Genomic DNA, 14,870 nt, shown 5'->3' with positions numbered 1-14,870 from the left:
CATTAACTTATAAATTATTACAGAAGGAAGGATGTAAAAATTAAATATAATTTAAAATATTAACATATATCCAATTTTTTTTCAATTAATCCTCTCGATTAATCTTAAATTGGTACATTGACCGATATCTTCCTATTACCATTTTTATAACATTGAACCCAGTCCGTTTCTGAAAAGAAATAGACAAGTTGCCAATTGACAAATATATTATCGTTATGCGGTACAACTTGTAGAGTTATAGTTATCGTGCCAGTGACAGACTGCAAATTTGGAAGAAAAATCAGTAGAATACTACAAGTTCATGAAAGCTGTGACTTGGGAATTGTGCCAATGGATAGCTGATATTGAGCGATAGAGTGAATGAAAATTGAGAACATTTTTCATATAAATATCCTGTACAGGGTTGATAAAAACAGTCGCCGGTTCACCACGAATTAAATCGAAGACTTTGACATTCGAGAATAATTTGGGGGATCCAGCATTATTCGAAGTTTTTTTATTGGATGTTTAAAAACTGAACGGGTGCAAAGAAGGCATTGAGCAGAGAAAGCCATGGAAACTGGTATGCCACAGGCACAACTCACAAGTCTTCTTCTTCTTCTTCTCAATCAAAAGTGTATACATTACACACAGTCACGCACTAAAATTGCTGTCATTCTATCTAATGTATCTGCATATTTTCTTGTAACTTGGTTTGTTGCTCATTGTAAAGTAACAAACTTAACAACCATGATTTTAAGCTCTAAACTTCTGAGACAAGTAGATGAACTTTGAGTTAAATAATTTAAAAAAGTATTAAGATTTTGTTGAGGTCTTTCTTTAACTACTTAAGTTTTTAGATGAGCCGCATATTTAACATGGTATTATAGTACGGTTTAGGGAGGGGTCACGGATTCGAGATGCATTTTAGATATCCGGTAATTTAACAAAATAGTTAATTAACGGATACCTTTATATTAATGGTTGTTTACATTCTTATTTTAAATATCATGGTACACATTTTATTTCAGAATACAGTTACAATGTTCCACATGTTCAAGGAGTTCATAACTCAAGTCTGCAAGAATTAAACTCATTTGAAAATGTATTATATGGAGCTGGATCCGAGCTCATAAGATCAGAGCTTGGTGCTTATGGAGAAAAAATATTAGGATCTGGCTCCAACTACGTGCGAAACAATGTAAGTTCTCTCTCTTTTATTAATTTGCTTGTTGTCTGCATTTCTCTCGTTTACTAGGTTCTCTACACCTATGTCTAAGGGATCCATAATACATTGTGTATGTTGAATTAATTAACAAACCCGGACCCTGTTTTCGGATCTTACTTCAGAGTGGGACATACTTGGCGTATTTAGTTTGATATCTCAGAAATTAGAAAAGTAGTCCTATTAATTTCATATGCATAAACCATTATGTTAATCGGGTTTTGTACAGATTAGCAGGTATGCTTCCAATCCTAGATATTAGTTTCAAGTGAGCGACCAGTATGTGGAGAATAAATTAAAAGTGGTTCTGTTTCCATTCCTTCACAAGGTATGGTGTGTGACTGAATCATAATTTTGACATTTGTATTCTTATTTTGCATTACTTCCATATACTAATAGAACTGGTGATTACTTTTTTCTGGATCAAAGGGGCATTGGATGAGAAGTGTGGATTCAGATGGGAGTAATTTTACATATAAGCCTCCGGTGTATGATATCAATGCCCCTGATCTGTATATTCCACTGATGGCATTTGGCACTTACGTCATTCTTGCTGGCTTCTTCTTAGGCTTAAGCGGCAGGTAAGTTCTAGTTTCTTAATTTTTACACAAATTTTGTGACTAGAAGTCTTAGGTAAGAAGTCCGCAATCAGGAAATTTACCCTGTTAAACTCTTATGCTCTTATGAAATGATGTATGTGATTCAGATTTAGCCCTGAAGCTCTAGGAGTGCAGTTCAGCAACGGACTATTGTGCTGGTTATTACAAGTGTTGCTTATAGAGGTTAGTCTGCATTACTTGGGAGGTGGAGACATCCCGTTGCTAGACGTAGTTAGTTATGCCGGATACACATTTGTGGCAGCTTCAGTGATTGTGCTGGTTAGGATATCGTGGAGCTACTCATTTTATGTTGTCACAGTTTGGCAATGCTTATGCATGGGGGTGTTCTTGGTGAAGACAATGAAGAGGATTTTAGTTGCAGAGGTTCCTACTTCACAAAAATCTGGTTCTGGTGCTAAGCGGAATTATTTATTGCTTCTGGTGGCAATTGCTCAATTTCCAGTTTTGTTTTGGCTTGGAAAATTAGTTGGCGTTTAATCGTTCATGGCAACCGTGTGCTGGGATATCTTGGATGCAAGCATACTTCCTCCAACCACAACCACTAATGTACAGACAGTGTGTTCCAGAGAAGCTCCTCTCCAACAGTTGCTTTTTTATGAGTAGCCACTGATGTACAGAAAGCGTGAACAGCTAATTCATAATAAAATTCAGTTTCTTGATCAATTAATAGTAGTTGTGATAAGTTAGACATGAAATAATTATGATGCGAGTAACTTGTTAGTTATTTCATGCAAGCAATGCGTCTACTCTCTCCCTCTCACTCTCTTTTCAAGTGATATAACTGTTTATCTCTCTCTTTCTCTGTATAAATAGTAACCTTGTAGAGAAAGTTTGCACTACTCACTCTCTCTCTCGCCCCCCCCCTCTCTCTCTCCCTCTCTCCCTCTCCCTCTCCCTCTCCCTCCCTTTGGTGTGTGTAAATATTACTCCCTCAGTCTCTCTCTCTCCGGCTCACCCTCGCTCCGTGTGTGTAAATATTACTCCCTCAGTCTCATATTACATTTTCCGTTTGGACCTTTTACACTATTCATGGTAATCAACTGACTACTAATTTACGTCTAATCTATAAGATCAAATATACTCATGAGTGATCTTGTTAGATTCGTATTTATGAGTACTTTAATACAATACAGTTTTTATATTTAATACTAATACGAAATTAAAGATATTAAAAATCAAAAGTATATATTGGCAAACATGTCCAACACAAATACGAAACGTTTTTAGGGACGGAGGGAGTAGCATTTCTTCTCTTTTCAAATCAGATAACTGTTTATGTATACCTAGTGCATCTCAAACACCGTTATCCCGGCCTATCTATTGATATATGTAGATATATAGAGAAAGATGATAGAAATAGAAGATATATACCAAGTAATTATAAACTTATCAGTGATTCTACGATGGTGGCATATTTTCACAAACGACCAATGTGATGCTGTTATAGAATATACAGTCTCTGAACAGGCCAAGGTAATCAGCAAGCCCAAGGAAAGCAACAGGCCTATGACAAAGTCAACACAGATGCAGTTAGTTTAAAATAGAAAGATGAAGGCGCCAAATTCAGTTATGAAATGTTAGTTACAGAATGTATAGAGAGAGAGAGTTGTGCAGAGAGATTGAGAGGAGAAGAGGGAGATAGAGATTTACAGAAATAGTTTACAGAGAGATAATGCAATGATGTGAATAAGATTTTAGATCTACTTGATCTTCATACAGTTTATGTTCTCGTTGATTCAATACAGTTTGCTAAGTAGCTTCTTTAGTGTAAATGCTTGATAATTTGATATGGTATCAGAGCATCGTCACATCTAAATCTTCCGCAATCTCTGATATCTTGTTTAGTTGATTTCTGGTGATTTCTTCTATGTTTCTTCAAGGTTTCTTCAAGGTGTTAATATTGCTGATCACGTGTTTGATAAAATGTCAACACCAGAACGATCCTATGCTGCAGCTGCAAGTGGCAGTCTTAATGCATCCGTGATTGATGCAAATCATCCCTACTATCTTCATCCATCAGACAATCCTGGAATGTTGCTAACTACAGTTATGCTAAATAAGCAGAACTACTCACAATGGAATCAATCCATGATAATTGCTCTATCCTCAAAGTTGAAGCTAGGTTTTGTTGATGGATCGTGTAACAAACCTGCTCTTACTTTTCTGTTATCTGCTCTTTGGATGCGATGCAATCATATGGTAATTTATTGGATCTTGAATTCTATTTCAACTGATATACGCAACAATATAGTTTACATGAACTCTGCTCATCTTATCTGAAAAGATCTTGAGACTCGATATTCACAAAGTAATCTACCAAAATTGTTTAATCTGCGAAAAGATATCTCTCAAATTACTCAAGGTTCACTTACAATTTCATCATACTATATAAAATTCAAGACTCTAAGTGATGAACTGGATAGCTTATCTGCTAGACCTAGGTGTACCTATACACACTGTACGTGCAATGTTAACACGAAGTCAGATCAGTATGAATGCACAATTCAGTTAACACAGTTTCTTATGGGATTAAGTGAACAATTCACCTCTGTTAGAGGTCAGATATTGCTGATGAAACCTGTACCTACTCTCAGTCAATGTTACTCTATTCTATTGCAAGAAGAGACTCAGAGAGATGTTCAACATTCCTCCTACATGACTGGTCACAGTCTAGCAATTAATGTCAAGAACTCCTACTCTGGTTCTCAAAGAAAATTTGGATCAAATGGATCTGCTCCCTCTGGCATGTCTAAGAAGACTACTAGTGATGCATTGGTGTGTGATATCTGTCATTTGAAAGGTCATATCAGGGATACTTGTTTTTGCCTACATGGCTATCCTCAGTGGCATAGGCTCTTTGGTAAACCAAAACCTAAACCTAGAGCAAAAGCAAACAATGTTAGTTCTACTCCTCAATTAGCTGCAGATATTGGATCTTCTGGCAATCCTACTGATACTGGAGAGTCTAAAGGAACAGATCTTTATGATGATCAATATCAGAATCTTCTGAAAATAATTCAGGCAACTATGAAGACTCATGATGCATCTTATTCTGGTACACCTTCTGCTAATACTGTGCAGTTTGCAGGTACTTTTCAATTCTTGTCCTGTAATGCACAAATTTCTGCCTCTATTTCGTCAGATCGGTGGATTCTGGACTCAGGAGCCACTGATCACATCACATATTATGTTGATAAACTTCACAATGTTCATTCTTGTTCTTCTCATTTGCAATTGCCAAATGGTCACACTGTTTCTGTTACTCATATTAGAGACTTTCATTTAACTCCTGATATTATCCTGTCCTCAGTGTTGTATGTTCTTTCTTTTACCTATAATTTGCTATCTATTCCTAAACTCACTACTTCATCTAAAGCAAGTGTTGTGTTTACTTCTCATGTCTGTCTCTTACAGGACCCTACATGGAAGAGGGCTGTAGAGATTGGTAAATTTCAGAATGGATTGTATCTGTTCCAGCCTTCTACATCTCAAATTTCTACTTGTAATTCTGTTTCCAAATCTTCTGTTGATATGTGGCATGCAAGATTGGGGCATGTCCCACTTGCAATGCTCAAGTTACTGCCAGTTTCTTGTAATATGACTGATCTGTCAATTTGTGATAGTTGTCACCTAGCTAAGCAACCAAGATTACCCTTTTTAAATAGTACTTCCAGCTCTTCTTCTTTGTTTGAATTAGTTCATGTTGACCTTTGGGGTCCTTATCATTGTAAGACTCAAGGTAATTGTAATATGTTTCTTACTGTACTTGATGACAAATCCAAAACTACTTGGGTTTTCCTGTTGAGTGATAAATCTCAGGTTTCTACTATTCTTGCTCAGTTTTTTGCTTATGTTCAAAATCACTTTCACACTTCTGTCAAGATCCTTAGGTCTGATAATGGATCTGAGTTTATTAACAGATCTTTAGAAACTTGTTTAGCAACTCTTGGCATTATACATCAAACCAGTTGCACATATACACCTCAGCAGAATGGCAAAGTTGAGCGTAAACATAGACAATTGCTCAACACTGCTAGAGCACTATGATTTCATGCTATTTTACCTTTGCATTTTTGGGGTGATTGTATATTAACTGCCACACACTTCATCAATAGAACCCATTCTGTGTTACTTGCTGGTAAAACCCCATATGAGGTGTTGTTTAAGGAAACTCCTATCTATGATGATCTTAAGGTGTTTATTTCTTTATGCTTTGCCACTATTACTCCTTAGTGAAGGGAAAAGTTTGTACCTAGGTCAGTAAAGGGGGTCTTTTTGGGGTATCCTTATGCCAAAAATGGTTTTAAAGTGTTAGATCTCTCTACTCGAAGGGTGTTTATTTCAAGGGATGTCAAGTTCTTTGAGACAGTTATTCCGTTTAAAGATATTGATACTTCTGCTCCAGCTTCTCTGTTTCCTTCTATGTCTGATCCCTACAGTGATCCTCTACACGTGGATTCATCTTCATCATTTGATACTACTGGTTCTATTGCCAGTACCTCTACTCTGTCTCCTACTCTATCTGACACTTTGGCTTCTAGTCCTTCTACTAATACTGACTCTATTGCTGAGAGTTCTCTGGAGAATACTTCATCTCCAATTCTTATCATTCCTTCTAGGCCTGTGAGGACAAAAATGTTGCTTACTAAATATACAGATTATACCAATCTTCCTTCTATGTTCAATAAATCAGCCAATATAGTACTTTACTCAGCTGATTCTCAAACAGCTGATGTAACGACTGGGAACTTTACGTTTATATTATATCATGATTATAATAAAATATGTGTATTAATATATCATTTATGTGTGATTATCTGATAAACCCTAACTGTTACGTGATACGTGTATCCCATGTTATTTCTGTATTTTTAAGGTATTTTTCAGATATTTTATTATGCATTCATAAGTTTTATTTCAAACGTTTTACGACCCAAACGATGATTTTAAAGCTAGTATTTCAAATAAAATAATGGGCCTTATTTTTCATCAAATGGCTTTTACAATCGCCTTGTTCTGAACATCTAGATAATTTATAAATTTTCTCGTTTTGCGAAAAATGACTTTTCTGGGCCCCATTGGGTGTCAAAAACCCCACAAAAATCACATTTTTATTTTTATAAAATTATAGGACTTTCATTTATATTATTTCTTTGCATTTTTGCATTATTCACAATTTTTGGGAATTTTTGGCATATATATTGCATATATAAAATATTTATAAATTAAATTTTAATACTCAAAAATTATAAAAATTAGGGCCCAATATTTTTATTTAATGTATAATTAGGCCCTTAATTTTAATTAGGAGTATTATTTTTACTACTATAAATAGCCTAATTTTTATTTAATTAATTATAATTAATCATTAAAATCTGCAAAATTACCAAAAATCCTCTGAAATCGGGTCGGGAAGAACAGGTTCGGGTCAGGAATTCAAGTCGTGATTTTGATCTGATTACAACACCAAAACAAGTGATTCGAGTATCCAAATTGAAGGTTTTGATCTGTTCTTTCTGTTTCTTGCATCAATTTCACGTTTTATTGCATCGTTTTTGATTTTTGATTTCTAGGGTTTATGTTCGAATTAGGGCTTTTTGATTCTGGGGTTATTTTGATGTTTTGATGATTGATATAGCTTTGTTAGATGATTTACAGTCGATTCATGGTGTTTAATTGAACAAACGATGCTTGGATAGTGATTCACGATTTCTAGGGTTTAGGTCGAATTTTCAAAACACAACTCGATGATTTCTGTGAATGTTTGGTTCTTGTAATATTAGGGCTTTGATTGTATATGTTCTTAGCTTCATTTTGCACTATATAACGTTTGATGTTATGTACAAATGAATGATTTGGATTTTTGGCCGGAGTTCTTGATGATTTTGATCGGAGAATGATATCCAGGGATGTTTCTGGTCGATTTTGGCCTGAAACAGATTGGGGAAGTAGTTTGGGATGTTTTAGGATCAAAAACGGAACCAAACGGTGTCCGTTTGGCCAGGAATTGGACTCGCCGAAGTCCGGTGAAGTCGCCAGATTCTGGATTTAAACCCAGATTCCGGTGGTGTTCTTCACAGACTCGGAATCCAACCCGGTTGACCCGTTTCCAGAACCCGGTTTTGATCCACCTTGTCAGATGTCTGTTTTCTGATATATGTTTCTGGAAATTATTTTTACTTTTTTTATATTTATTAATTTTAAAAATCAGTTTTATTTATTTTGTAAATTGATTAATTAATTATTTAATCAATTAATTTATATTATAAATAATTCTGAATTATTTTCTAAAAATCAGAATTGAATTATTTTCTTAATTATTTATTATTTATTTATTACTTATTAATTATTTAAAAGTGATTAATTATTTTGATAATTAATCAAATAATTTTCAATAAATCATAATAAATTCATTTTAATTTCAAAAATTATAGAAAAATTATTTTTAATTCTGATTTTCTTAAATAATGATTTAAAATTATTTTTGGGTTTTAAAAATTAGTAATAATTATTTATAATGATTAATAAATGGAATTATCAGTATTTAATTAATAATAATTCAACCGTTAGTCCGTTTTGCGTGAAACGAAAGCCTGTTAACTCAGAAAAATGAATCCTTTTCATTAAAAATAATACCAAAGCTTAATTTCTTTTAGAAGTTAGTTGATTTTGTGACTTGTTTGATTATCAGTCGAGTTACGTGCCGAGACGAGTCCGAAAAATTCCGGAAAAATGGGAAACGAGTCAGATAACGATCAGTTGAGTGATCAGCGAGTCGATTTTGGTTCTAAAAAAAACTATTTTTAACTATAAAAATGATTATGTGCTTATGTGCTTATGTGTATTACGTGGTTAATTGAGTCTTACTTGCTTATATGTAATACACGAGTCGGTCATAAGCGCATGAGTAGATGTTAGGATCAGTTTGAGGTCGATTCAAGATGCAAATGAAGTACGACGTGACTTAACCAGTCTGTTTTGCCAACAGATCTAAGCCAGCCAGGCCAGTTGAGTCGGTAATAGTTCAAGGTGATAGACAGAAGTGATTCAATTGCAGTGAGTCGCGCAGAAGGCAAGTTTTTCCCCTATTCTACTTTCAGAATAGTGATATTGATTTAAATGTTTATCACATTTACATTCTCTTGATTATTGTTCTTGATCACTAATATACAATCCTTATTCCTTTGTTCATATTTCATTTCAATTCTTGATTTCTCCGTTTCTTCGGATTCTTGATTCATATTCTGTTGGTAACACATGGAGATTGATATATTATAGTGTTTGGAATATATCAAAGCATACCGATTGTCCCGGTTGCTAAGCGATGGACTGGATAATGATATTTTGGGATTGAGTGTGTCTTAATCCTGAGGACCGGGATGACTGGTGCCTCGACGTGGGCCGTAGTGACTGGGTACCCGACTGGATCTATATATTGAGATATGGATCTTCATTATATTTTGACTGATCAGCAGAATATAGATGCGAACTTGTGTCCAGTTTAGTTTATTTGTACTCGCCAGTAATGGCCTTCTTTCAATTCTCGTGAGGTTATATCTTTGCAGATATACCTGGGATGACGAATTCATTTAAAATGCCTTAACACTGTTTATATTTTGTGGACTTGTTGAGTAATTTTTGGCTCACCCCTTTTGTTGTTATTCACCTTATTGTTTTCAGTTAAGAAGGAATATGAAACCAATCAGGACTCGAGTGGTAAAGAAGCGGGTCAAACCTCGGGATCCTCTCATACCCAAGGTGTTGATCCCAATCCAGGAAGAAAGCTTTGAGTTGCCCGAGCAGGTGGAGTGTTGATAGATAGTATGTGTGTGTGTTTGAATAAAAGTTGAACTTAGTTTAAAATGAATTAGACAATGGTTTGTAATAAAGAGAGTTTGTGAGACTTTGAATGTTGGTTTGTAATAAAAGTAGTTAGTGGTTCTTGTTTTCATACTTCAACCTAAAAAGATCTTGGTTAGTGTTAAAGGGGTTTAATTTCATTTCTTTATTAATTGTTAATCAAATTGTACAGGTTTGGTGATTAGCTAGTAACCCCCAGACTTATACCCCGGGTCTTGAGGGCGTTACAGCTTTGGCATCAGAGCTGTAGGTTTGGTCCCTGAAAACAAGAACATTAGGATTAAGATATGATAGGGAGATCACATAAGATAGGGATAGTCAAATTAGGAAGAATAGTGTTAGGATTTAGGTCAGATTAGAATAGGGAAATAATCTTAGGATTGTTAATGACCTTTTCTTTTCTTTGGTGCATTATCAGATGGCATCTTCTGGTTATTCTGCATCTTCCGAGAGGACAGTCACTGGGCCAGCAGCACCAGCCATACCTCCAGTATCTGAGTATATGTTTCCTCCTCTACCACCTCCACCACCATTGCCACAGGAGCCGGTACCACCAGTACAGGGGATAGTGCATGACCCCATAGAGATGTTTGATCCATTTGAGTTCTTCGAGCCGATGGTTCCTTTACCTATTGAGCACCAGTTTATACTAGGTATTGAGCAGGAGTTACCACCACCACCATTGTTACCTCCTATACCAGTGCATGCCCCAGAGCCGGACATAGTTCAGATGATTCCAGTAGAGGGGATGGGAGAGCATGATGTGGATCTACAGTTAGGTTTACCCCAGCAGGGTGCAGGTATTCCGAGGGTTTCTTCTCAGGAGTCAGTAGGTCAGGTTGCTCAGCCGCATATGGTACCATACCATGAGTATAGAGTTATGAGGGATGATGTGGAATATTGGCGGGCACAGTATCGGGAGATTATGCATCTGTTTGATCAGAGGGACAGAGGACCGTTAGCGGCCCTACAGCCGGATTATTATATGAGATATCGATTACAGTCAGTGTTGATGAGTGCTACTTGGGAGCTGGATGATTTGACTCATGATGGACCTCCTTCTTTTGTAGAGTTCTACAGGGTTTTTCACTTGGCACAGACTTTGGTCCAGGCACTTAGAGAGGAGCTTAGGCGTATTCCGCCTGAGTTCTGAGATGGTTTGAGACAGTGACTCCAGAGTACATATGTATATAGAGGCAGCATAGTATAACTTAGTAGTGTGTATGTGTGTATCAGTAGTTTAACTTGTAGCGATAGTGTGACTTGTAGCCGTAGTGATGACCAGTAGCCCGAGACTTTTTGTATAAAGCATTTACACCTGAAGCTGGTGTCACATATATATAAGATGAACTTTTTCAAATTCTTTTATTTAAATTTCAGTCTTTACAGTTTTACAGCATTTACTTTCACTTTACAGTTTTTCATATTATAATTCCTGTTGAAAAAAAAAGAACAATTATTTTATTTCACTGTTTACATTTCCAGTCTGTACACTCAACAACTGTTTTCTTTAAATAAACCATGTTATGAATACATGATAAATTGTTTTCCATACATATTGTCAATTGTTTATTAAACTGTTAAATAAATATCACCTGTTTTATTATCAGAAGAAGATGGCACCAAAAAGAAAGACTAGGGCTGAGACCTCTAACAGCAATTCTGAAGACAAGACTAATGAGACCATGAACCAAATGTTCCATCTGATGCAACAACAGATAGTAATGATGCAGCAGCAGATGCAGCATCAACAACAGCAGATACAACAATAAATGTTACAACAGCCACCTCGTCCTGAGCCTCAATTACCACAAGTATTACCTGTTGTTACTTTTAAGCAGTTTCAGACAGTTAAACCTCCACAGTTTGAAGGGACTACTGATCCTATTAAAGCTACCACCTGGTTAAAAGAAGTAGAGAAAGCGTTCACACTAGTGAAGGTAGGTGAGGACCAGAAGACTGATTTTGCTAGTTACTTGTTGAAAGGAGAGGCGAATTATTGGTGGGAATCTAAAAAGGCCTTAGAGGGTGAAGAAGTTATTGCATGGGATAGGTTTAAAGAGTTGTTTTTAGAAAAGCATTTTCCTCGCTATGTGAAGAATCAAATGCAGATTAAGTTTCTAGAATTGAAGCAGGGAAATATGTCCGTGGCAGAATATGAAGCCAAATTTACTGAGTTGGCTAGGTTTGTTCTATAATAGGTTGACACTGAAGAGAAGTTAGTTCAAAGGTTTCAAGAAGGGTTACGACCATGGATTCGTGGCCAAGTTGCAGTTTTCGAATTAACGACGTATACCGCCGTAGTTCAGAAAGCTTTGATTATAGAAGGGGAAAGTGAAAGATCTCAGCAAGACAAGGGACAGGGAAGTTTCCAAGATCGCTCCAGCAGAAAGCCGGGCAAATTTGAATTTTAAAAGGATAGGACAAGGTTCACAGAAGGCAGGTAATCGTTTCCAAACCTCCAGTCAGCTGGTTAGAGTTCCAGTGCCGTACTGCAAGACATGTAATTGAAAGCATACTGGTGTATGTATCAAAAGGGATGTAACGTGTTATCGGTATAAGCAGCAAGGGCATTATTCTAACGAATGTCCAACAGGTAGAACAACAGAGATGACTTGTTTCCAGTGTGGAAAGAAAGGGCATATCGCCAGAAATTGCAAAGGACCAGCTATGGCAGCCAGTGTTCCGAGAGTGTTAGCATTACCTCCACCGCCGCCTAATCAACCCAAAGTAAGAACTTTTAACATGACCATGAAAGAAGCGGTGCAGAGTCCGAGTGTTATTGCAGGTACGCTTTTGGTGAATTCCGTAAGTTCAAAAGTATTAATTGATTCTGGAGCTACTTGTTCATTTGTTTCTGAAGAATTTCTTGATAAGTTACATTGTGAAATCGAATGGTTGGGCGAAACGTTAATTATAAAATTAGCGAATGTCAACCAAGTTCCGGTAGATCGAGTATGTCTTGCGTGTGATATAGAAATAGCCGGACATCATTTTTTGGTAGATTTAATTCCTTTTAAGCTAGGAGAATTCGATATTATCTTGGGAATGGATTGGTTAGCATGTCATAACGCTCAGATAGATTGCGCGAATAAGAGAGTCAAATTGCGAACTGCGTAAAATGCAACAGTAATATTCAAAGACGAAAAATAGCAGAAGAAATTTCTTACTGTGATGCAGACTAAACGATTGATTCGACAAGGATGTGAGGCGTACATAGCTTACGTGTTAGATACTGAAAGAGGAAGTCCTAGAATAGAAGACATTCCTGTTGTGTGCGAGTTTCCAGACGTCTTTCCAGACGAGCTTTCAGAGTTACCACAAGATCAAGAAATTGAGTTCATAATTGATCTAGCACCAGGTACAGAACCAGTTTCGAAAGCTCCATATCGGATGGCTCCAGTCGAAATGAAGGAATTGTCAATACAACTGCAAGATCTTCTAAACCGAGGCATCATACGACCTAGTGTATCCCCATGGGGTGCACCAGTGTTATTTATGAAGAAGAAGGACGGCAGCATGCGATTATGCATTGACTATAGGGAATTGAATAAACTCACTATCAAGAACAAGTATCCCTTACCGAGAATCGACAATTTGTTCGATCAGCTAAAAGGAGCAGCATGGTTTTCAAAGATAGATTTACGATCAGGCTATCATCAATTGAAGATTAAAGCTGAAGATATTCCAAAGACTGCGTTTCGTACAAGATATGGGCATTACGAGTTTTTGGTAATGGCATTTGGTCTGACAAACGCGCCAGCAGCATTCATGGATTTGATGAACAGAGTATTCAAGAAATATTTAGATAAATTCGTGATTGTATTCATTGATGACATCTTGATTTACTCCAAGTCAGAAGAAGAGCATGCAGTACACTTGAGAATAGCTTTGGAAATTCCGAGGAAAGAGCAACTATACGCAAAATTTTCGAAATGTGAATTCCGGTTAAGAGAAGTACAATTTCTAGGGCATATTATCAGTAGAGAAGGCATCCAAGTCGATCCAGCGAAGATTGAAGCTGTGTTAAATTGGGAAAGACCAAGGACGCCGACAGAAGTTCGAAGTTTCTTGGGATTGGCAGGATATTATCGAAGGTTTGTCAAAGATTTTGTGAAAATAGCAACGCCGCTGACCAACTTAACTCGAAAAAGTGAAAAGTTTGAATGGAGTGATAAGTGTGAAGAAAGTTTTCAAGAGCTGAAAAATCGGTTAGTAACCGCACCAGTACTTGTATTGCCAGACGAGCTAGGAAATTTCGTTATTTTCAGCGATGCTTCGTATCGCGGGTTAGGATGTGTACTGATGCAGCACGGTAACGTCATCGCATATGCTTCGAGACAACTTAAACCTCATGAACAAAAATATCCCACTCATGATCTGGAATTGACAGCGATCGTATTTGCGTTGAAGCTTTGGAGACATTATCTCTACGGTGAAAAATGTGAAATTTACACAGATCATAAAAGTCTAAAGTATATCTTTACGCAAAAGGAGCTGAACATGCGACAACGTCGATGGCTGGAATTGATAAAGGATTACGACGTCACGATCAGTTATCATCCAGGGAAAGCAAATGTTGTAGCAGATGCGCTGAGCATGAAAGAAAGATTGAATCGGTTAACTTCGTGTGAAGACTTAATCAAGGAATTCGATAAATTGGAAATTGAGATTCGTATTCCCAATGAATCTGCAGAAGCTATCTATACTATGACCTTCCAACCGGAATTGTTAGAAAAGATTCGCCGCTGTCAAAATGAAGTGATGAGTCAAGATGACGACCTGACGGGAGAAGAAATCACAACTCAGAAAGATAATGAAGGAATTTTACGCTTTGCATCGAGAATCTGGATCCCTAACGTAGCAGAATTAAAAGAAGAAATAATGCGAGATGCGCACAATTCAAAGTATTCCATTCATCCAGGAAGTACAAAAATGTATCGTGATCTGAAAGAAAACTTCTGGTGGCCGAACATGAAGAAGGAAATAGCTGAATGGATAAGTAAGTGCTACACATGCCAGCGAGTTAAAGCGGAACATCAACGTCCGAGTGGATTATTGCAACCATTAGACATTCCAGAATGGAAATGGGAACATCTAGCGATGGATTTTGTGGTAGGACTACCAAGGACAAAGGCAAATCATGATGCGATATGGGTAATCATTGACAGACTCACGAAGTCGGC

At 36.7% G+C, this 14,870-nt stretch overlaps 1 protein-coding gene and 1 pseudogene across 1 annotated transcript; both read left to right on the top strand.

The window, feature by feature from the left end:
- Positions 1-293: 293 nt before the first annotated feature.
- On the top strand, positions 294-2,634 carry LOC141705804 (uncharacterized; annotated as a pseudogene).
- A 1,113-nt stretch (positions 2,635-3,747) lies between these two features.
- LOC141685288 (uncharacterized) lies at positions 3,748-5,871 on the top strand. The gene is made up of 2 exons (XM_074490401.1): positions 3,748-4,023; positions 4,225-5,871. The coding sequence occupies exons 1-2, from the start codon at positions 3,748-3,750 to the stop codon at positions 5,869-5,871; spliced, it is 1,923 nt and encodes a 640-aa protein (XP_074346502.1).
- Positions 5,872-14,870: the final 8,999 nt, after the last annotated feature.

Source organism: Apium graveolens, chromosome 2, assembly GCF_009905375.1.
Source record: "Apium graveolens cultivar Ventura chromosome 2, ASM990537v1, whole genome shotgun sequence".
In the NCBI taxonomy this organism is placed as follows: Eukaryota; Viridiplantae; Streptophyta; class Magnoliopsida; order Apiales; family Apiaceae; genus Apium; species Apium graveolens.
The sequence above is the reverse complement of the archived record's forward strand: the minus strand, read 5'-3'. Positions and strand labels throughout refer to the sequence as shown.